The sequence below is a fragment of the Desmodus rotundus genome, chromosome 1 (genome assembly GCF_022682495.2).
Source record: "Desmodus rotundus isolate HL8 chromosome 1, HLdesRot8A.1, whole genome shotgun sequence".
NCBI lineage: Eukaryota > Metazoa > Chordata > Mammalia > Chiroptera > Phyllostomidae > Desmodus > Desmodus rotundus.
The window spans coordinates 3,397,440-3,421,601 of NC_071387.1; the positions used below are offsets into that span (position 1 = coordinate 3,397,440).

The 24,162-nt window shown below is 52.1% G+C and overlaps 1 protein-coding gene across 3 annotated transcripts in view; it reads left to right on the forward strand.

Annotated features, from left to right (window-relative positions):
* Positions 1-1,846: 1,846 nt before the first annotated feature.
* Positions 1,847-24,162, forward strand: part of MED27 (mediator complex subunit 27) — a 172,518-nt gene continuing 150,202 nt past the window's right edge. For 2 of the 3 annotated variants that reach the window (XM_045196710.3, XM_045196712.3), the window contains exons 1-2: positions 1,850-2,073; positions 4,039-4,183. In XM_045196710.3, coding sequence (XP_045052645.1) covers positions 1,871-2,073; positions 4,039-4,183 — 348 coding nt within the window. In that variant the 5' untranslated portion in view covers positions 1,850-1,870. Of the gene's footprint in view, positions 2,074-4,038; positions 4,184-24,162 lie in introns of all 3 variants that reach the window. The other variant, XM_024562011.3, reaches the window with a different exon arrangement.

Genomic DNA, 24,162 nt, shown 5'->3' on the forward strand with positions numbered 1-24,162 from the left:
TTGCACTTCCCACGCTCCTTGCTGATGGCCATTGAAAACAATTTATTTTGACATAACTTCAGACTTGTACTTGCAAGAACAGTACAGGTAATTTCTGTATATCTTTCATCCAGATTCTACAATTGTTCATGTCTTACTGCTTTTACTCTATCATCCTCTAAGTAAACGTATCCATACTGTTTTCTTTAGCATGCAGACATGATGCTCTTTTATCCCTTCAGGGTATATGTCTCCTAAATGAGGCTGTCCTCTTCCATTACCACAACATGGTTATCCAAGTCACAAACTCATCACTGATAAAACAACATGAACTAATAATCGACAGCCTTATTCAGATTTCACCCACTGTCTTGGTCACGTCAGCAAAAGAAAATCCCAGCTCCTGCGTCGCATTCAGCCATCCTGCCTCTTTGGTCGCTTTTACTCCAGAACCGTTCCTTGGTCCTGTCGTGTCTTTCATGGTGCGTGTCTTGGGGGAAAGTACAGGTCAGCTATTTAGTCAAATGTCCTTCCATTTGAGTCTGCCTGACGTCCTGACCAGATTCAGGTTCTGCATTTTTGGCAGGACTATCAGAGAAGTCATGCTACCCTCTTCTCAGTGCATCCTTCCAGGAGGCAGCTTTGCCCTATGGTGATGTCCACCTTGACCTCTTGGGTAGGGGCATGTCTGCCAAATTTCTCCACTGTGAAGTCCCTAGTACCTCCCCCCCACTTTTACACTACTCAATTTAGAAATATATGACAAAATATTTATAACATAAAAGTTACCATTTGAACCATTTTTAAGTGTCTAGTTCTGTGGCATCAAGTGCATTCACATCGTTGGAACACCATCACCACCACCACCTGCAGAAATCTGACATCTTCTCCAACTGAAGTCGGTTAATCACTAACTCCCCATCTCTCCCACCCCCCCGCAACCACCATTCTACTTTTGTCGCTGTGAATTTGCCCACTCTAGGACTTCATATAAGTGGAATCATACAGCAGTAGTCCTTCTGTGACAGGCTTATTTTATTTAACACGTCTTCAGGGCTCATCCATTTGGTAGCATGTGTCACAATTTCCTTCCTTTTTAAGGCTGAAAGAAATATTCCTTTGTACGTGTACACCACGTGTGGCTTATGCATTCATCTGAGGATGGACACCGGGGCACTCCGCCTTTCAGTTACTGTGAATAAAGCTGCTATGCGCACGCATGCGCAAATATCTGCTCCAGCCCGTTTTCCCTACTTTTGGATCTGTACCCAGAGGTGAAAGCGCTAGACCATTATTTTTCCCTTCTTAGCTAATAAGTTCCTTGTGGGACGAGAGCCTGAGACGATATAAATATCCTGCTACTCCTCACACTTTCACTCACTGGTTTCAGCACCCCTTGATACTATCTGAATCAATTTTTATTCCGATGCTGCCAAATGGTAATTTTCTTCCCCTCATTCCTTCTACATTTATTAGTTGGTATCCTACTGTAGGGAAGAAATTTCCCTTGTCTCCCATTTGTTTATAAATATGGACTAGTTTTATTCAATGGGCTATAATTTTTTACTCCATGGACACTATTGCTCTGAGACATTCTTTTCCTTACAACTCTCAAGAGGGAAGGGAAATGCAGGAACCTTTTGTAGTTCCTTGTCACCGCCAAGAAATCCAGACGCGTGGCCTGACTTCTCTAAGTCGAGATCACTTTCTCCCCATGTGTTCCTGTAGTTAAAGTGGAAACCCTCTTTTGGATAGTTCCCGCACCACCCATCTGGGTCGCCCCGGCCCGAGGAAACTACATTTCCCAGAAGCCTTCGAGGCTGCGTAATCAGCGCGCGCGGCGCTCCGCTCGCGAAGCCGGCTTGGGAGAGCCCGCTGTGGCGGCGGCAACATGGCGGACGTGCTCAGTGTTGGCGTGAACCTGGAGGCATTTTCCCAGGCCATTAGTGCCATCCAGGCGCTGCGCTCCAGCGTGAGCAGGGTGTTCGACTGCCTGAAGGATGGCATGCGGAACAAGGAGACGCTGGAGGGCCGGGAGAAGGCCTTCATCGCGCAATTCCAGGACAACTTGCATTCTGTCAACCGGGACCTCAAGTAGGTACCGGCTGAAGGGGCCGGGGTCGGGGGCTGCCCCGGCTCTCACCCTGCCCCGACCCCTCGCGAGTCTCCCCGTGCAGGGACCTTGCTCTCTTTCCCTTGCTCCCTCTGTGTCTCTCCCTCCTCCCAGCCTCTGCCTGCCCTCAGGGACACCTGACCCCTCACCTCTGCGTTCTCGACTCCCCTCTCTTGGGCTCCTGTTCCGGCTGCTTCCCGCCGCCCTGGCCCCGTTCTGTGGTCGTTCCATTGCGCACGGGGAGACACGTCCTTCCCGCGAACTTCCACTTCTGCCTTCGGCTTGACAGGTTCCTCACCTGTAGGCCCTCTGTGCCCCGCCGCGTCTCGTCACTGTACTCATAGCTGCAAACGGGACGGGCGCAGCCCTGCCCCAAACCCGCGTGCCCCCGAGCTGATTAGCCCCGGTTCCTCCCCGCGACCCGGCATTCGTCAGTGCCAGCTGTCCCGCCACCGGACACGACCCAGCAGCCCGCGATCCGCCTTTCCCTGCCTCCTCCCCATTCCCACTGCTCTGTTCAGGTCCTTCCTCGAGAGAGAACTAAGGTCAGGCTTAACATTTATTAATTTGGGGTCCCTGTAAGGGTAAGGAGCACACGTTTCTCTTTCTTACAGGCCACCTTCTTTACTTCTGTTTCATAGGTGGTGGTGTCAGCGTTAGGCGGGAGCATGTTTGTAAGGTGCACACAGCAGGCACTCGTTACCTGGCCGGGGCCTCAGGTTGTCTTCCCTTCCTTAGGGGAGGCAGCCCTTCCCAGGCAGGTTGGGATGGCAGCAGGTTGCGTTTCATTTCGCAGACTGACCTGAGCCAGGAAAGGCGTTGGGGAGCTAGCCCTCCTTTGAGTGCTGGAGCGGATGGGTTTGCTTTTTTCCCTCAACTTGCCTCCTTAGTAACCAGATGGAAGAGGGAGGTAGAATGGAGGAGGAGGTGGTGACCAAATGGAGGGTGCCTCTGTCCCCTCTCCCCCCTCCGCCAAGCAGTTGCCATTCTTTGGGGGAAGGCCAGGAAGCTGCACCCCCTCCTCAACTCCCACATCCCTTGCTGCTCCCTGGCACAGCGCCCCTCAGTACTCCTCCCTGCTGGAGGGGACGTGTTGGTCCTTCTTCCCTCGCTTCCATTTCCTCTCCGATTTGCTTCCCTTCCTCACGTGCAGGAGGTTGTAGCCCTTCACCATCTGAGGAAGTTTGGGAGTGTTTAGATTACCCTTTGCCCTCTTAAGTCTTTCTACAGTCGTGCCAAGAAGAAGGTGGCTGAAGATTCCAAAGTGAAGGTCGCGTGAGAAGCTGTGCCTGGAGCCCCTCTGGCTGAGCATTTGGGGCCGGCCCTCAGAGCGTGCTCCCGGGATGCACTTGTGCTTGGCCCGCTCTCCCGGTTTCTCTCGAGTTTTCCTGCTAGACTGAGGGTGCTGGTTCAACACGGCCCTCCGGAGTGTCTTCCCCTTCCGTTCATTTATTTTATCTCTTCTCTGTTTTAAGTGTTACCGCCTGTGAGGCACCATGTACAAATCTACCCTTATGTGAATGACAAATAATTGTCATTTATTCAGGTACCTGCCTTTCTGCCAAATATAATGGTCTGCATGCCGGTCTCAGAACTCAGGGGTGAGCAGTGTTATACCACATTTCAAAATTCCGGGAGGTCCCCTCCCCTCTCGCAGAGAACAACGCGCGTCGCTAAGTCCCACTTTTAGGAGTCTTACGGATTCCATTGCTCTTAACTTTTCCCCCCTTCCTTTGGAATGGCACCAGAGAGCTTGGTTTTAAAATAAGATTAGCTCCCAGTTAGGGGTTTTCTTGATTGTCCCTAATCTTTTTCACCTTTCAAAAAAGGACTTCTTTTTGCGGGACCTCGGACGGACAGTGTGAAGAGCAGCCTCTGACCCCTGTGGTGGGCTAAGTCCTGGCACTTTGGTGGGCTCAGCTTTGCATTTTCTGTTTTCTCTTCAGCGAGCTGGAACGCCTGAGCAATTTGGTGGGCAAGCCGTCTGAGAACCATCCTCTCCATAACAGCGGGCTGCTGAGCCTGGACCCTGTGCAGGACAAAACGCCTCTCTACAGTCAGCTCCTCCAGGCGTATAAGTGGTCAAACAAGGTAAGGGCTACACGGCAGAAAGGGAGCGATGCAGGAGCAGCCAAGTTTTCTTTCATTTCCTAAGTGCAGAAGGCGAGGGTGAGTTTTTATTTCTTTGTTTTGTTCTCAATTCCACATGGGGTTACAGAGTTGGATGCTTCAGAATTTCCCTGTGAGCTGTTGTGTAGTCCTTTGGAGTCGTTGAGGCTTGCTTGTTCACGATGCTCGGGTAATTAAGGTAAACTATCAAAGCCCAGTGTGTGTAACCTGGAGGCTGGCTGTAGGAAGCAGCTTTTATAACCCCCTGAAAATTATATACACAATGCAGTGTGTGCGTTTTTTTCCTGGGGAAGCCTTCCTAGCTTCATCAGATTCTCAGAGGAGCCCTTACCCCCCGAAGGTGAGGACTGGGGGTCTGGATGTTCCGCCACTCACAGTTGCCCGTGCTGTTTGCACCATCCTCCCACATCTCGGGTGGAGGGCATCACTAGAGCTGTTAGATTGCTCTCTAATTGCTCTCTAATTACTTCAGGCCGCATCAGAGGGAGATTGTTCCATGCACACTCCACAGAATTTGCTCTTCGTGGTTTCCTCCGGCAGGCAGGCCGGCAGTGGCAGAGACCCCGAGGACGGCTGTAAAGGGAACACAAGACTGTGGTCTGAAAATACCAGGCGCAATTGGGGTCATGGCCTGGAAGCGCCTGCTGATAAGTTCCTTCTGTTTGGGTGCTGTGGGTGGCTGTGTTCTTTAACTTTTTTCCCCAGCTGGTAGAGGGTGAGGACCTGTGTTTGGAACGATTTTGGTAGCGTTTCTCTTTAGCCTCTGCTACCTCCTTAGTTCTTACAGTTACTGGTTGTGAACTGCTCTGCCACTCCAGCTGTCCGTTTTAGTCTTCCTCTTTTCTGTGGTCCTTGTCCCCTTCAGGTGTTGGATGACAGTGAGCCTTGACAGTGTTTGCGGCGTGCAGAAATCTCTCTGGGGGGGTATTTATATTCTTTGGTTTTAGGTGGAACCCTGGAAGCTGAGTCTGAGATTCGGGGAGACGTGGTTGATCGTGTGGTGCTAGAGAAAGAACTTGAGGCTCAGATGCATACATTTAGCCTCTACGGCTTGTCCCCCAAACTCTGGGCTGCCGGTGACGGAAACTCAATCTCGTCCTGGGGATTAGGGTGCCTAGGCGGTGTGGGGATCTGTCACTCTCTTGTTCTCTCTAGGCCTCTGCTGGCTTGGCCTGGTGCTCTCCACGTGGTGGGAAAGTTAGTCCCGCAACTGTGGGTTTGCATGGTCCTTACGCCAGCTGGTGTCTTGGTGTCCACATCAGACCCGGGAGAAGAGCTCTGGCCCTGCTTCGTAGGTGGCCCCTGAGAAAGTTCCTTAAATCCAGGGGGTAGGATTCTCTGATTGTCCAACATGGAGCACCGCAAGCACAGGAAGCGGGGCCCCTTGCATTTGGAGACAGGCAGCTCCCAAAGGAGGGGATTGCAGTCTCCAGGGCCAGACGTGAGACTGTCCCAGCCCATCACGGACAGCACTGTCCTCTGAGGCCGTCCTGTGTGTGCTTCCTTGTTTTCCCAGGGGGACTCTTGGTCATCTCAACAGGAGTTTACCTGATGATGGGTGGGCTGGGGTGAGTGGGGGCATGGCTGGCCTCTAGTCTTGCTGTTTGGCGTTTGGACATGGAAGCCATGTTGATGGATCACGTGGGCAGGGGTGTTCTTGGAACATGCTAGAGGAACAGAGACTTCCCAGTGATGAAATCACCAGTGACTGGGATTCCAGGGGAAGTGACTGGCTTTAAATTGAAATGATGGCACTTAACTTTTGAATGAAGGTAACTTCATTGTTCACGGAATCAATAGTTTAAGTATTAAAATAGAAGCGCCTGCCCCTAGCCCCACCCTGGCCCCAAGAAGGAAAAGAGGTCGAATTAAGGGAAAGAAGGCCCTGGCTGGCGTAGCTCAGTGGATTGAGTGCTGGCCTGTGACCAAAGGGAAAGAAATGTTGCCTGTGTGGAACCTCTTGTTCCGGCGATGCTGCAGGAAGAGAGTGGGTGCAGACATTTGTGAGACAGTAAATCCCACGTGAGCAGTGGGGGAGGGGAAGGGGTCTTAACGAGGCCTGTAGAGGAAGTGCTCTTGTGCAGGCTCCCTGCTGCCCCAGCGGAGGGGGTTTGGGGCTGTGTGCGTTATGGATTGGGGAAGCTGGGAGGAGGGAGGAGAGTGATTGGGGGGTCTTCAGTTCAGCCCCGGACTTCCCGGCAGAGCAGACCGGGTCCCAGTTTGCTGACGCGCACAGCTCTGCTCTGGAGGAGAGTTGGCATTCCTGACTGAGGCCAGGGGTCTTTCCTCTGAAACCTGATGGTTCCGTCCAGTTTGGCTTAAGGTTTTTGACGATAGAAAACATTCTCTCCCCTTTAACCTATACCCTAGAAACAATTCGTGTATTTTATTCATGAATCTGTATGCATTTTGCTGATTTTTCTCGGTCTGTTGAAGGATGGAGACGGCAAATACGTGGTACGTGTGTCATCAGACGGCGGCCCTTGTCCAGGGCAGATGCCACTAGTCAGCTGTGGCATCCCTGCTGAGGCCGCAGGCGGGCTCACGGCTCCGTCCGGGGCTGGGGCAGCCCTGCCAGGCACTCAAAGGTGGGCTGCAGGGAAGACGTGTGTTTATTCCCGGTCCTGTTTGACTGTGACTTACCTGACTCCAGGAAGGATGTTAGGTAGATTATAAGAATAAATAAAACCCTGAAAGAAATGAGGAAAACAAGAGTAAGGATATCCTATGGACACGTCTTTAAAAACTGAAGAAGTAACCCCAAGAAATAAGCCAGCATTCTGAGTTTCAGCGGGGGACGCGGAAGCAAGTGACTGTGTGTGTGCATCTCACTTCTCGTACGGTGGGAAGAGTTGTTTGACTGCTGAGGCTTTCATGGCTCATCAGTGCGCCCTCGAAGAGTTTAAACCAAGCGCATCGATCACGTTAAATGCAGTTAGGGGTAACTCGCCAGGTCAGCCTTCTGCCTGGTTGGCTGAGGGCTGGAGGAAGTGGGGGGAAGGCTCTGCTGCCCCATTATGTGGTGGACTTCCGGTTTTATGTGCTGTTGGCCATAGAAGAGTTTCGTTCGTGCCATTACTAGTTACTTTCTTGAGGGGATTTTGTGATTTTTGTAAAGTCAGTTGGAATATTAATTACGTGGTAGTTGGCATAATTGTTTGGATAACACATTTAAAAATTAATCCAATCTAGTGAAATGATGTCGAAGTGCTGTGAACAGCACCTTGTCCATGCGGAACTGGGGAAGAATTCGGCTTTTCACTCCTAGCACCACAGTCGACTTGTTCCGTGCAGGCGTGACTGGCTGTCCTGATGAGGGCGGAGATGACTGGCCTTGGTGCTGCTTGCGCTGCGAATGCCGTGCGCACTTTCTCTCGCTTGCTATGTTCAGATGTGCTGAGAGTTAGGCCGCGCTTACCCTGTCGGTCCCTCTCTCAAGGTTCCAGAGTCCTGTGACCAGGCCTTCATTTTTGGCTCGTATTTCTTTCCTTTGTTCGTGGCAGGAGGCTCCTTGTTTAGCTGCCTGGAAAGCGGACTGAGACTTCAGCCTGCCTCTGACGCCGTGAAGACCACTTGCTCCGAGGGGTGGGAAGCGGGCCCGGAGGTCTGCCCGTCCTGTTGTTGGGTGCTTAGTTTCACATTTTTCCTAGAGAAGCTGCACCTCCCTGTCCCAAGATGACTCATTTGGAAAGTCTGAGGACATTTCCTCCTCTCCCTCCTGAACTGCTCTTATCAGAATCTAGTTCCTTCATGGCTCTACGTGACTGTCAGATCGTCTCTCAAATCCGTCATATTTTGGTATTGTGGAGCTAACAGGTGTGGGATTGTTTAAATTGCAGCCCTGGGCCTTTTCCTTGAGGGACCCTGCCCTCTGTTAAGCCCCTAAGGAGAGACGCTTTGTCTGTCTTGTCCCCTGCTCGGAGTCCTGGCACCCAGCAAAGTGCCTGGTGAACGGCAGCATTCAGTTACGATGCCTCGAATGAATGTAAGGACAGCTGACCGCGTTCGCTGCTGAGTTTTGAACCTACAGCCCCTGTTGTGGTCTGCTGGCTTGTACTTTTGGTCAAGCGCGATGAAGGCATTCCCAGTTTGGGCCATTACTGAGAGTCTGGTTGTGTCGCTGGTGGAGAAAAGTCTGCGATCTCTGCTGCGGGCCCCGGCTGGGCTCCAGTGGGGTTTGGAGGGACAGCACGAGGGCTGTTGGTGAACTGACAGTCCGTCTTTGAGGGCTGAGGTTAGCAGTTTTGCCCACATCTTCTGGCACTTGGTGTGCCCCTTCTGGGAGAGCTGGTTGCCAGCCAGTGCTCAGGAGGGGATGGGACTTGGTGGAATCCGAGGTGGACTGAGTCAGGCTAATCTGGGCGGACGCGCCTGACGCCAGGTGTTCTGTGGCAGCTGTCGTTTTGGCAGGACTGTGAAACCTGTCTGGGAAGAGGGGCGTCGGCTCCATCAGCATCCGAGGGATTGTCCCACTTCACTGATGATCAATAACCAGTTTCTGTTCCTGTGTCTTCCTCACCAGGCCCAGCTGTGGCGCGTCCTTCTCTCTGGTACATGCTCAGGGAACACCAAGTCATTGAAAACCTGATGGGGAGGAAGCCTCATCCCATGCCCCTCACAGCACAGACATGGTGACGTAGGGTTGCGCACTGCTCTCGGTCGTCGTCATTGGCAATGGCGCCAGGGGCCACTCTCAGACGTGTGCTTTCACCTACATCCAGCCGCCTTCAGAGCCCCCGTCACGCGAACTGCTGGTGTCGTGGGCCTGCTTGTTGTAAGGCTGCCCTGGCTGGCTTTGATCCCGACACCCCTCTCCTCCCCACCCCCAAACTCTGGTACCACGGGGGCCATTATGAAAAGAACAAAAAGTAACAATGGCCAAACAAACAAACAAAAAGAAACAAAAGGAATTCTGGATGTCCTTGGATTTGGGAGTAAAGGAAGGTGTGGCCAGAAATGTCAAGGCTCAATGTAAGTTTTTAAGTTAGGCTGCTTGAGTTCTGATCCAGCTCTGCACTTACTCTGTGCCTTGAACAAGTTTGAAAAGCATCAGTCTCCTCATCTGTAAAATGGGGATAATATAAGTACTTGCACCATAGCATTATGGTGAAGATTAAGTGAAAAATGCATGTAAAATGCCTTAGGATGACTCACATATAGTAAGTATTAACCTAAATGGCATGGTAATTACCAGGCACAGTAATAGAGCGTGTTTGTATCTGTTAATGGAGGGGCAGGATTGCTCAGTGGTTAAGACACTGGCTCCAGAGCTAGACAGCTTCAGTTTACATCCCAGCCCTGCTGCCTGACAGCTGTGGGGCTGACCTCTCTGTCCCAGGTTTCCGTCCTCTAAAATGAGGATGAGGGTGGTATTCGCCTTGGAAAGATGCTGTGAAACCAGGTGAGATGGTAGAAGTAAAGCACTTACCTGCCCAGAGTCAGCACTCTCCGGGGGCTGGACTGTTATCTCAGTGAACAGTGAGGGCAGAATCGGCAGCGGGGTCCCGTCTTCCTGTGGGTTCGGTGCTCTCACCGGGCCTCCCACTCCAGACTTTAATGTAGTCTCCTGGAGTTCTGCAGAGTAGAAACGCCTTGAGAGCATCAGCACCTTGTTCCCTGGGGAAGCCCGAGCACAGACACCAAGACTTTACACGTTAGTGTGCATCAGTGGATAGGGGGGCTTTTCCTCATAAAACCTGGGAGTGAGGGCGGGGGATGGGGAGTCTGGTCTGGGCCCTGGGCTTGGCCAGGCCTGGCTGGCAAGTGGGAGTTGCGGGACTGTCCAGCAGGGTCCGCAGCCCGGGGAGAAGCCGCCGAGGAGCGGGGGGCTGCAGCGGAGAAGCGGAGCAGGGCTGCCTGTTGTCCGCTTGTCCAGAGTGAGGAGGAACCGTGCTGCATCGGCGCTCCCCAAGGCCTTCCTCCCAGAGCTCGGGGTTCAGGTTGGTCTGCCCTCCACTGACCTGGTGGGAAATTACGGTGGATGAGTCTGGGGGTTCTAGCATTTCTTTAGAAAGATGTTTGCACACGAAGGCCGGTGTAAAAATAAACGTTTTAATGATGTCTGCTTTGTCAGTTGGGTGCTTATTACCCACAGGGCTTTGGAGACAAGTCTCTTGGGTTTGACTCCCCAGGCCTTCTGTCTGCTCTGTGATTTGGGGCAAGTTACGCAGCCTCTCTCTGTACCCGCCTCAGTCTGTGGGACTGTAAAGTGGGCACAACTCCGATCTCCTAGGGTTGGTCTGAGGGTCCGAGTGGAAAATGTGGATGACCTTTCTAGGCTGGGGTGGGATTCTTTGGGGCCTTTTACAAGTAGAAGTTACTGCTAGTAGCTGTTTCCACAGTGTCAGAAACCAATGTGTGACGGGGGTCACCTGAGCGTCTACATTTCTTCCCCTGACTTTTAGATTCTTGGTGTTTTCCCCCTTTGTTCTGCTTCTGTGTGTTTCCCCCTGACTTTTTCAGATTGTTGATGACGTTATTGTTAGGCACAGGCAAGCCGAAGGGGAAGCGAGGGCCAAGGGGCTGCTGCATCCTGCATTCTCCAGCCTCCGCACCCTGACGTTTGGGGGTCTTCTGGGCCAGGTCAGGGTTGTGTCCTGTGTGAGGGAGGGGCAGCTGTGTGTCTGTCTGGTGCCTAGCTCGCCATGCTGCCCATTGGCTTCTGGGGCTTGCTGCGTGTCTGCATGCCCCCGTTCAGGCGCTCTTTTGCTGCATCACTTATTTTGGGGAGGCTGCAGCTTACTGCAGCCTCTTGGGTCCCAGGGCCAGGGCTTGGCTTGGCCCTCTGCTCTTCCTTGCCAACTTGACGAATGGAACTCCCCAAGACCCTCACTTCCCTGGGACAGCTGGCTGATCCCGCAGGTCTGGCAAGGCAGTAACTCTTGCCCTCCCCCTCTGGTGCACTGTCAGCTTCCCCTCAACCCGTGACTTGGAGGCGCTTTCTGAAATCTCCAGCTCTGTTTGTGGCTGCTCTGCTCCATGCACCCAGTGCCGCCCGCAGGCCCGGAGCGGTGGACAGTGCCTGCTGCTCGCCAGGAGCACGCTGTACCTTTCTGTGTGCATTCCCTCCCGCCTCCTCCAGCCCCATCGAAGTGTTGCTTTAGAGAAGCCTCCAGCAGGGCTGGGCAGGGCCCGTCTCCTCAGGGTTTGCCCGCAGCCTCTTGAGGTCTCACTGATCACACCGTGCCTTGCAGCTTGCTCTCCAGCTCTGCCCCGTTTTCTCCAGGGCTGGGGCAGGGGCAGGGGCATCATCCTCAGACACCTCGGATCTAGTACACAGTAGCCACTTAGTAATTGAGGTCCCCCTATCTTATTTCCAGACTCTAGGAACTGTGCCTCCTGTAACAAAGTGTTAGACCTCACGGGGACCTCGGCGATCAGGTCAGTCGTCACACCTTGTTTTGTGGAGAGAGTGCCCTGTCCTAGGCCACCCTGCTCCCCGCTGACGAGGCCTGCGGTATTTGGCAGCTTGGACTCACTGGATGTGCAGAAGAGCAGAGAGGTTTCTTCTGCTGTTAAGGCCCATTAAAATACTGCCTGTTCCCTGCAGTTTGCAGCTGCTGATCCCATCAGTGAAGCAGGAGCAGCAGGCAGTCCACATGACACATCAGAGGGGACCGTCAGGGGTCCCTGTGATCAGTGACCGCTGCAGTCTGTGCACGGAGCAAGGGTGTGTGGGGACATGGGTCAGGGCATTCATTTCCATGACCCCCATGAGCAAAGCGGCCCCAGCCCCTCAGTTTGTAGAGGCAGGCGCCCTCTTCTGCTTAAGCTCTGAAGACAATAAATTGGGATTGTAGCAACTAACTGGCATCTTTGCTGGGCATTTCATGAAAAGAAAGGGACACCCCTGGAGCCCTAATGGACGTGGGTGGGTACACCAAGGGTGGCTGTGTCAAGGTAAGGCCACCCCCCACTTTTTTGTCTTTTTTAACGGGAATGGTACTGCTGAGTCCTCCACTGGGTTTGCGTTACTCTTACCTTCTCCCCACTTGCATGTGTATGTGTTTTAGGGCGGAAGAGTTACATTGTACCATGTTATTTTCAGCCAATAGGCTACTCCGATTATTGATGACTTGTCAGTAGTTGCAGCCACTGAGCATTCTGGGCTCTGCTGTCTCCTGATGACTCTAAACCTGGTAGCTTTTGCAGGGAGAGGGCACATCTGGAGTGTGTGTGTACATTCACGCACGAGGAGTTGGTCACACTTGTTATAAAATGCTCAGTCTGACTCATCTGCAAACTCCGCTTTTGAGTAGTGTGTCTTTTTGGCTGGAAATAATCTGACCCATCCATTCGGTGCGTATTTATTGAGCACCTGTTATGCTCCAGGCACAGTGAATGCACCTGATAAATTCCCATCTTCTTGGGATTTAGATTACGTCCAGTTCTCTAATTTGATCAGAGAAGTTAAGTGCCAAGTCACCTGGGTTTAATAATCATCCCTGGCTCTGGTCTTTTGCTGGTCTTTTTTCCTCCTTAATCAGTAGCTTTTCTTTGCCTCAGTTTACCAGTCTTTACTGTCAGAAAGTAGCATAACTCGGGGAGTGCCGGGTGAAATCATTGGCAGATTGAACTTAATCCAGAACAGTGTCTGAATTTTGGCTGGTTGCCATGATATCCTAAGTATCATCCTGTTTTTATAGCGTGGTGCATTTTGATTCCATCATATGCTCAATGCGGTGCGGGTTTATTGCTAGTAGATACACGTTTCTGGGTTGTTTGCCCGTGGCCTGTCACCAGTGGTCCCTTATCCTGAGCCTAAGGCTGCGGTTGCTCAGGGGCTCTCCCTGGTGTCGGGAGAACAGTGCATGCACACCTAACATGTGTCCAGGGGGAAAGTGTCACCCCGTGCAGGGCGCTGCCCTCCTGACACCTCTGACGCCTTTGACTTTGAACAGATCAGTGGTCTCTTTCCATCATTAAGAGAGCTCTCTGCCTGTCCTTGGAGACATGGTTTAGTGACTGTGTAGCAGAGGGTGCTACCTGTGTGCTATTTCCTGTAGTTACGGCTGGACCTGTTTGAATTTCACTGTTACCTGGAGTCTGTGGGTGGGATTGGCCCTCCGCACCGACCCTCAGTATCTCGAGGAGGCACAGCGCATGCGGGGGCTGCTGGGTACACTGCGCTCCCTCCGCGCCCGCCGGCCGTCCACACTGTCATTTCTCTCTCTCACCACATAAAATTGCGCTTGGTAATCAGAGTGTCTCTCCGAGGTGCCTGCATTGATTCACAGCCCCGCATCGTCCGTGGGGTTTGTGCTGAGAATCTGAATCGCCCTGTCACTCTGCGTTTCCAGCTGGAATGGATTCTCGACCTCTGCTTCTTAAGGAGCGGAGAGTGATTCAGCGGTTGTTGAAGAGGTCTGTGTAAGGGATGGGGGAGGCGCATTTTCCTTGTAAAGTTCACTGCGGTGGTTTCTGCGTGCCGTCGTGCCTCACCGGGTCTCTCCCGCTTCGCCAGCCCAGGAGTCTGAAGGCATGTTTTCCGGGTGGAGTTTTCAGGGCCTGCGCACAGTAGGCAGGCACCACTGGGTATTGGTTTTCCTTCCAGCACGGCAGGTTCCTGTCTGCTGTGCCCTCCCCCCGCAAGCACTTTGCTCCAGCCCGTGGAGACAGTCCTGGTTAGCTGGTTGGTTTGGGTAGTGACATGCTAGCTCTGCGTGCCTTCAAGCTGTTAAAGGAAGTGACAGGACAGTGGAGGCCGGCGCTCTCCTACCCCTGGTCTTGCCCCAGCCTGTAACAGAGCAGTCCGCAGTCGTGCTCGTTTTAATTGCTGGGATGAGCTCTCACACTGAGATTTTAATGCATTTTCACAGTGGCTCAGGCAGTGCAGCCACATCATCCTGCTGGCAGCTTGTCGGAACCCTCAGCCAGAATGCTGGGCTGGGGACCTTGGCTTCGAAAGCCAGAATGAGGCAGGTTCCTTGCAAGATGTCTTGCGGGGAATGCTGCTTTTCTGGAGACTTCCTCTGGGTAGTGAAGCGTGGCCTTCGAAGTCACATAGTGATGGGCATGCAGTGCTTTCGAGGAAGGTTTTCAAAGCTTTTGTTAGCAGAGGATGCCTCCGAGGAAGTAGCTGTGTGCTGATGAGTCACAAAATGGGAAAGGCCTCTTGTGAGCCTGCAGTTTGCTTTTGGTCCTAAAGGAACATTGGCAGCATCTGTCCCTGGGTCTGGGGGCAGTTTCAGTGGCTTACTCCCACCTCTCAGATAGTGGCCTGCCTGGTGACGGAGCTGGAAATAGTGTGCTCTGGGCAGTTCCGGAAAATCGGCAACAGCACATTGGGCAGCACCCTGCTGTCTGGAGGGCGCTCTGCACCTCGGCTGCCCGAGCCAGCGTGTGTTCCGCCCTGGGGTTACAAGCATGGCTTCCGGTGCTTCGCACAGAGACTGACACTTCAGTGCTTACTGCCGGTTGCTAAATGGGTGAGCAGGGACTCCCTCCCGTCCTGCTCCAGGCCAGTTTCTGTCTCAGCCAGGGCACTTGCAGCCGTCTCCTCACTGGCCTCCCTATCTTACCACCTCCTGTCTCCCTGCACAGCTGCAGAGTGCCCTTTAAAAAGGCAACTTTGAAGGCCCTGGCCGGGGAGCTCAGTTGGTTAGAGCATCATCCCCATACGCCAAGGTTGCAGGTTTGATCCCTGGTCAGGGCACATGCAAGAATCAACCAGTGATGCATAAACAGCAAGTCAATGTTTCTCTCTCTCTCCAAAAAAATAAAGTAAATTTAAAAAAGTGCAAGTTTGATCACATAAGTCTCCTGCTTAAAATATGTTGATGCCTCCCTCCTTGTGCCCAGGATTCAGACAAAGTCCTTAAAGTGGCGTGTGCTGGTCTGGACCTGACCCCAAGGTGCAGCCCCCCGCCCCCCTCCCCCGGAAGCGCTGGACTCAGACTGCTCGCCATCACGCTGTTTCAGCGCGCCCCGCCCCTCTTTTTCTGTGGCTCATACCTTCTCATTTTATTTTGCCACCTTTGTTTGTGGGCAGTGCTCGGGAGAGTCTTTTCTCCCTCCCCCCACCGATCTCCCACACCACGGCACGATTCGCTGTGGACGGTAAGCACGGTTTGGATGGGGACGGGGCCCTGTCTGCCTGCTCATGGGGCCCTGTCTGCCTGCTCACTGTCGTGTTTCCAGTGCCCGGCAGGGCCCAGCAGAAGAAAACAAACCAACAGAAACACTTCCATTAGGGCTCGTCTGGCGTGGCTCAGTTGGTTGGGCGTTGTCCTGCAAAGTTGGTGAAAGGTCGCTGGTTCGATTCCCAGTCAGGGCAATGCCTGGGTTGTGGGTTCAGTCCCAGATGGGGTGCATACAAAGGCAACCAATCGATGTTTCTTTCTCACATCGGTGTTTCCCTCCCTCTTTCTCCTTCCCTTCCCTTCTCTCTAAGAATAAATAAAATCTAAGAAAGAAAACACTTCCGTTAAATGAGTAGCTTAATTGTCTTTGAAGTCAGTACCATAGTGTTAATGGAACGTATTTTTGAGGGAAGGCGGGAGGGCCCAGGTAGGGCTCTGGACCTGGTTCCTCTAGGTTTGGAGGGAGAGGTGCTCACCGCTGTGCTGCCTGAGCACGCAGCTGCCCAGCTGTCTTTGTTTGGCTTGTGCACTCCACTCACGGCTTCCTTGCTGAAGGATAATGCGTATTAAGTTTTTTTTTTTTTAAACTAGTTTGGGGAGACAAACAGAAGGCAAATTAGCCTGATTATGTTGAGGCAGCTATGAAAAGGGCAAGGAAAGGATGCAGTGGAAGTTCCTGAAGTGCCTTCATTTACTGTGGCACTCTACAGTTTCTAACGCCACACGGAAGGGGCTGTCAGCAGCCCTGGAGCGGGCTGTGGAAAGCAGCAGCTCTGGGCCAGACAGCCTGGGTTCAAGTCCTGCTCCTTCCCTTCACTCCTTGGGACCTGGGGCGGCTTACTCCTGCTTCCTGATCTGTAACTGAGGTTGGTCATTGGATCTCCCTCTGGGTTGCAGCGCAGGTATGAGGCCTAGTCTGTGGGGGGCGGGTCTCAGGAGAACACGGGCGGTACCCCGGTAGCTGTCATCACCATCATTGCGATTCCTGAACAACCTGAATCTCTACCTTATTTTACTGAAGAGGGCGCTCAGATTCCTCAAAGTTAAGCCACCTGCCTCAGGCCACCAGGTTGTTAAGTGGCACCGGAGATTGACAGGTCATCAGACTGCTGGCCCTGTTGCTCTGTAGTCGACCCTTGCCATCCCAACAGCTGCTCGCGCCAGGCAGCTGCTTTCCGGAGAGCTCTGTGGCGCCTTTGTGACAAAAGTGGTGCCACAAGATGGCTCGTCTCTCAGGACAAGTCCTCGGGTGGCACCTCCAGAGGTTACACCTCCTAACTGTGTAACGAAACCTGTTCCTGAGCGTTTGCAGAAATCACAGAGGAGAGTCTCTTAGGTGAATTTAAATCCCTGATTTACCTGTATTATATGTTCAGGTGTTCAGGTGTATATACGGTGTTTTTTGGTGGTATTGCCTTTAAATTTGAGTTGCTAAAGCATAACTGAGCTTTACAGACCTTCAGGAACATAGAGATGCTCCCTGGTCCTGCTGTCACGGCAACACTCATCCACTCCTGTGGCTTCTGCTAGCACTTGGCAGAGACGGGAGAGAAGTTACTTCAGCATTTGATTGGGGAGTGGGGGTTGAATTCCACATTCTGTGTCTCAGTCGTGCGTCCCTCCCACGCTGACTGGCGCTGCCTATTTTTGTTTGATAAAACGTGTCATAAGCAGTACCTTCACGAAAGGCAGGGGTTCTGAACTGCGGGCTGCTGGGTCTGCGAGTGCATACAGGTGCAGTTTTCCAGGGCAGTGTCCTTGGCTTTCTGCACTATTACTGCAGCGGTCTGTGGGCCCACCAAGTTTAAGACTCACTGCTGTGGAGGAAGAAATATGGGTTTTTTTCTTTAAAAATTGTAAACAAAGCATTTTATTAATAACATGGTTACAACTCTTCTTACATTGTAACGAATTTTGTAATGAGTTAGCACATTTACTCTAAAAAATTTTATAATAGAATATTTAAGCTAAAACAATATAGTTTAAAAGTATTTCAAATCAACCTTCATTTGCAAACTGTCTACTACCGTCATAAGTATAAAAAGCAAAATCTTACAACCAAAGCGAAAAGGTGTCAGAGTATTGTTATTTTCACACCACAGCATCACCTCTCATTCTCCGTGGCCTGGGCTGGACAGATGCTCCCGGGGCCAGCCCTGGCGCCTGGAGGGGCACGGCCCGCGGGAGTGTGCAGCCCACGAGGCGCCCTCAGCCTTTGTAGCTCTGGCTTAACTTTCTGACTTGAGCAGAAAGTTAAGTTATTTCCAAAGTTGAGGTTCAGCCTCTGTCCCTCACAGCTTCATGTATTCCCTGTAGTCTCTTCCTCCTGTTGTCCCTCTCTTCCCACCTTTTGTCTTCCTCCCTAAATTATCCTTTGATGCTACAGAAGTGCTTGTTGGTGCAGAGTCTTGTCTCAGTCCCTCAGTTGATGAAAGGCGACTGTGTTGTCTGGAGCTACCTTGGGGCGACAGGGGGAAAGGAAAGACTCATGGACACCTTCCTCTGAAAGACAAAAGGAAAATATTTTGAAATATTTTGCTTGAAAATTGAGTTTTGAAGCTGAGTGATCGTAGTATGACTGAGGGAGAGGATACAGTTTTCCTGCAGAAGCTCAGGAAGGGGACCCTGTCAGGAAGCTTCCGGAGACAGGGGCCACGGATGGGACGGCGCCACAGCCTGTGTCCGCGAGCAGTAGCACGCACTGTCCCTGTACTCCCTCTCCCACCGGCAGGAGGGAAACATTCTGGCACCGGCCTGTGTCAGGCTGGCTTTGAGACACGTCCCTGTCTTATGGGTGTAGATGGAACTGGTGTCCCGCAGGAACGAGGTGTTTCACCCCTTTTCTGTCAACTCTTACCACTTGTCCCTTTGACCCAGTGACCCACCTTCTTTCTGATTGTGGCTGCCAGTGGCCACATGTCCACATCTCTACGAGGCTGTGTGTCCTCGATGCTTCTCCGCATGGCAGGGACATGCTCATCTACCACCAGTGTGGCTTCACGCAGGGTCACACTCATGCTGATAGGTCACACTTTTACAAAAGGAGTGGAAATGGAAGTTTTGTTAATTTGTTAATGTTTTTTCCACCTTGAACCCCCCGCTCTCCCTGGCAGTGTAGGTGTCTGGATTGGATCCAGGCTCTGTGTTTAGTCACTGTGTGACCTTGGGCAGGCCCCTCTGTCTTGAGTCTCAGTTTTCACATCCTAAATGGGGATAATAATCGTGTTACTTTCTTGGGTTTTTGTGAAGATTTACAAGCTGATGTTGGTAAGGAACTTAGCCCAGGGCCCAATAAATGTTAGGAGCATGCTACTGAAATATATTAGCAAGGATTGATATTTGTATCAATGTATTGACGCCAACCTGCCTTCCAAATACCGATCCCGAGTGAAGAGGTCGGGGGAGAGAAGACATGCGTCCCAGGCACACGTGTGGGCAGTGAGCTCGTGCTGTTTAGAGCAAAGCATGCTCATGTCTGCTGCCCCTCGGTCTCTGCTCTCCCGAGGATTTGTTTGCAGCCATGATGTGTAAATATGGCTGTGTGTACGCAGGCTGTCGTGGATCTTATGCTTGAGGTTTCCATTGTCACAGCTCAGCGGAGTGCATCCCCCATGCCCGGCTCAGCGCAGGACCGCGCCCTGGCTGGCCGGCACCTGCCAGCCCGGTTCGGGCGCCGTGGAACCAGCCTCGGAGCCTTCGGCAGCTTGGTCTTAGGAGCTGGGCGCTGGAGCTTCCGGCACAATTCGTACTTTGATTGATTCATTTAGTCTAAGTATCTCGTATCAACCTGAGAGGATAATTCTGCACAAATTACTGTTTAAACTTGCAGCTTGTCCCCCCTCCTCAAGCCCCGCGCTGGGCTGTGGAGCGATTCTGCAGGTGCCTCTCCCCCTCCTGCCCACCCCAAGACACCAGCCTCCGTCCGAAGGGGACACTGTGGTTCGAGTTAGACGCTTTTAAGGAAGGAAAGGCACCGTTTGGATTCTGATCCCGTAGGTCACATCTCACTTGTGGCGGACAGTTCTCTTTTATCTTTGCGTGTGAGTTGGGTTTCTTTTTCTCTAATGTAGTGAGGATCCTCAGCCCAGTGCTGCTGCTTCGTTCTTTCAGATTAAGTGGGATTTTCAGAATGGCCGAGAGAGGGTTTATGAGCTCTTTCCAGGGCTGGGAAGGAGGTGTGAATGGTGAGGGGTGACACAGTCACCGAATCCCTTCTGTTTTATTGGCTGTAAGATGCCATTGATCATAAGGTGCGTCTTTATTTCATGTGACATTGAGAAAGACAAAGTGTTGCCAAAGAAAATTTTCTGACATCATGATTGTAAGATGCATTGAGATTTCAGCAGGTTTTAGAATAAGTGAAATACGGTATATTGGTAATGGGGTTAGTTATAAAATCCTTAGCTTTTAATGCATTTTCACCGAAGTTTCAGAGCTGTGGATGTGGAGGGTGCAGACGTTTTTTGTCATGCAGCGTCCTTCACATAACCTTGCAGTCGCTGGAAAACGTGGTGCACCGGGCCTGTCTGCGCAGAGAGGAGAGGGGACCAGCATCGTCATGCTTTTCATGTTTGACTTCCAAGTGATCGCGTTGCATGTATTTCCCTCAGCCTCATGTAAAGATTTCACCTTTCAGATCGGTGGCCAAGTCTCATAATTCTCTGTATGAGAAAAAAACAGCATTGTCACTGTTGGTATTTTTTCCGCTTGAACGTAGAACTTCCCTTTGTGTTTGTTGCAGTCACTGGGAGGCGCAATCATGACAGCTCCTGTTGTCACAGAGGGGCAGAGAAAGTGGAGGGGACAGTGACGATTTGGGCATCTTGAAGAAAGACAAACCCGGTTTTCTGCCCTTGAGGGGCTTACTAGTGCTAAACTCAAGGAGTCTTTCCACTTTGATGAGTGATGCTTGGGACCACTGCTAGAAAATCCTAGGTACAGGCAGAATTTTCTAGTCGCCAGCTAGCTTAGTATCTGGGAAATTGGAAGTCTGGCCTCTCATTGGCTTCGATGTGCTCTTGTATTTATCCTTGGTTCACTGAGGTCCCACCTAAGTTACTCCTGATGGTTTCAGGCAGAAGGAAACTGGCTTCAGGTGCAAGAGAATTCGTCAATGCCATGCAAGTGGGAGCCGGCGCCGGCCCATGCCACGATGCCCCTCTCTCTTCCCTTGGAGGCGGAGAGCCTCAGACGGGCTGGCACACTAAGGAACTGCTCCGAGGCTTGGCTGAGGGTGACCTCAGGTGGGGCAGGCTGGTGTTTACTTTTGCCTCACTCTAGGCTCTTTTGGTCACAAGGAAAAGATTCACTTGAGTTCACGTAAGCAAAAAGGGGGCATTTCTTGGGTGTTTTATGGGACCAGTAGGCAGGAACTAGGGCCAGACCTTCCGAGGGGCTGGCCTCAAGACCCAGAAAGATGTCAGGAACCAGAGCAACCACTTTGCCTGTCTTGGCACTCGAGGGCCCGCAGGCCCTGCCTGCTCCTTTGCACCCCTCCATCAGGCTTCTGGTCTGCAGACAGAGCACTCGGTGGAACTGGAGGCCTCCTGGCCTCGGAGGCCACGCCGCCAGCATAGGAGGCGGTGTGGGCCGGGTGCAGACCCTTCCAGCTCCACTTTCCAAGAGGGAAGCTGGAATCGGCCGTCTGTTCCGGTTCCATGGCTGTGTCCGTGGGGTTATGGTGGGCACTTCTTTGGAGGGGGTCCTGCTAAGCAGGTCCAGAGGCTGCTTCTGCAAGGTTGCAGGTCCTCAGCTCCGGTGTCTGTACCTTTCCCTCTTCATGCAGAAAGTCAGTGAGTTGCTTTGCTGAAATGGCTCATACCTGCTTGGATGTTGGGGATGCTGTCACCTGGCGGTTCCGTCGTTGTTGGGTTCCAGGACATCGTTGCCTTGTGAATCGAGGTGGGCTCCCCCTCTGCCCTGTCGTGAGGGGACAGGCAAGGAATCCGATGTAATGGAGGAGGAAGGTCAGTCTTGGTGTCCCTCACAGGATCGTGTGTGGCTGCAGGACTGGCGACAAGCTGTGAGAACGGCTAGTATTTGTCCTGCGTGATGAAGTTGCCACAACGGAGGCATGAAATAAACAGGATGCCACAGTGACCGTGCTGGAGACAGCAAATGTCGTGCCAGTTTCACCTGAGGGTAGCCTTGTACAGTGAGGTCTGCACTGGGCTCCGTCTGATGCCAGGTTCAAGCTCTGCCTCTGCCATTTCGTTCTTGGTGTCCTGGGGCCGACTAAGCCCCCTCGTGCTTCCTCTTCTGCAAGTGGGCCTGCCTTTAGCAGCTGCCTCTCCGGTTGCTGTGAGGCCTCAGTGAACTGATGTACTTGCAGCACTCAGGATGATGCCTGGCATACAGTCAGGGCTCAATAAATAGCTACGTTTCTTAGCATTCGTAATTGTTACAACTGCATGGTGGTGGTGTAGGTTGGCATAAATCGAAACTCATGCCTTCTCTGAGGATCTGATGGCCCTCTCTGCTCTGTTGGCTCCAGTGAGCGGGTGGACCGTGGGAGTCCTGTCCGCGTTGCTGTTAGTCCAGACGCTTTCCCCTTCCTGATGTCTGGCTCGGAGTTGCTGTCAGTGCTGAGTGTGAGGCATCCTAATAGCAGACTTCATTTGTGGTTTGGAGTGTGAGTTGACCCACATCTAAATCCTTTTTGATTTAATCGTCTATCCTGTTTGATCTTGTAAATATTAATTTCGTTGGGCTGTCCATGTGGTTTTCAGTGGTCCCAAGGTTAATTACTGTGTTTGTTTATAAAGTACTCATAGAAGGCTGGGCGCATGGCGGAGGACCCAGAAAAGCCCAGCCCAGCTGAGGCTGCAGCCTCGCAGGGAAGCTGGATGAGCGTCCCGGGAAAGAAACGAAGGGCTCCCGTAGGTCTGCTGGCCACTTTGCCACCAGAGTCCTTTGTTCCAAGAACTGTTCGGGACACAACTATTTTGTGCCTCTTCTTGTTTGTTGATAGAAGTGAGGACTACTAAATCTTTTCTCCTGAGAGTGATGGGGGTGGGCAGCATGGTCGTTTAGGAAATGCTTCTTGAGGGCCTGCTGTGTGCAAAGCTGTGGGTCAGCGCAGGGGCGGGGTAGGGGATGTGGCTAGAAGGACAAGGCCCTGCCTTCACAGTGCTTCCAGGCCAGAGGGAGGGGGGGTTGTTGACCTGCCTAGAAAGGGATCTGAGCTTTTGACAGGACAATGAGGAAAACAATACAGAACACAAAAATTAAGCCTTTAAAAAGCTAGATTCCTGAACTTCCCCATCCAAAAAGTTTGATTCCCATGCCACCTTCTTGATTTTGTTTTTTGAACCATATTCCTGTATCATTTTTACTTTGATTACATGATAACTTTTTAAGTAGATTACCTCTTTTTCTTAATACGTTTGCTTTGAGAAGAAAGCTGTGACATTTAATTATTAGTTGTGTATGTGTATTCTAACAGACGTTATAATGCATAGTGACCAAAAGGAAAACTGGGGCTCACCTGGGCAACACCCAGGAATCACCTGGTAGACCCCTGAGGCGCACCCTCGGGTTACCTCCTGGCCGCCCCCTGAGACCTGACCACTTTGCCTGGAACTGAGTGCTGGAAGGAGGTCCGCAGGAGAAGCAGGGCAGTGAGGGCTGGGCCTGGGAGGCACTGGCCCCAGCAGACGGTCTCCTTTCATAGCCCGCTCTGCCGTTTCCTGGCTCTGTGGCTCCAGGAGTGTGGCTTCCTGTCCCTGTGCCTCGGTTTTCACTGTAAGGTGATGTTGGTGGCAGGGAATGCCTCACCGGGCTGGTGTGAGGATTGAGGGGTGTACACTTCGCTCTCCGTTGGTGTGGCACACGGGAAGCTCTCACCACTGCCCTTGTTTCTGTAGGTGGTGTCCCTTAATCGATCTCTCAATATCCGCCCCTCCCACCCCCCCAATTCAGATCTTTGGTGCTTGTCCTGAGGAAATGAGCGCCTCTTACTCCGTCACACTCTTTCTCTGGAGGCCTTTTCTTTATAGCCAGGCTGCCTGGCTGGCTTTGGAGCAGCCTTTCCCTGGCCTCCTCAGGCGCCTGCTCCTAAAGAACAGGGGTCGTGACTTCGGTTGACCTGAAATGTGGTCTGCGAATCTCACTGCACCCGAGTTTGACTGGTCTTTGTTAGAGAGAGAGAGTTTTTCTCTGTGTGTGTATTTAAGTCTTACCTTTGAAATGTAACTTCTACAAAGAGTTATTAGGCTTTGTCCTGACAGCCATTACATATACTTCAAAAACATACATATTGCACCACCATGAGATAGCCACTCCGTGGAATTAATCTTTTGTTATTGAACCTCAAAATAGAGACTGTTTGCAAATTAAATGTCAGCTCTTCTCTAAGATGTTTTGTTTTTGCTTGTGAAGCAGAAGTTTGTAGACAAATAGCTGACCCCTTTTAAAGGAAATATAAAAGGATGAAATTGTCTTAAGGTGATTGCCTCTCAAGGATCCGGCCCTTGCTGCCACTTTCTTCCTTCCCGCTCCCTTCTCGGAGGCCACCCATCTGTCCCTGTAAGAGCTTTGCTGCCTGCGGCTTGCCAATGGCACGTGGAGGCCAGTGCTTGGGCTGGGTGAGAGGAGTCCCCGAGGGAGTGGTGGCCATGCGATTTCCTCCTGGTGCCCCTTTTCCTGGGCCACAGGCGGTTTTGTTTTAGTGTCTTTTGTACCATTGACCTGAGGCCAAGTGCCCCTTCACGGTTCAGATGGCAACCGGAGGGGCCTGCGTGTCTACCCCTCCTCTGAATTCCTCTGTCCGAACTGCGGCGTGTAACCTCGTTTCCTGGACTCCAGAGCGGAGCTCGCCAACAGAGCTTTCCGTGATGATGGAAGTGTTCTCTGGTTGTG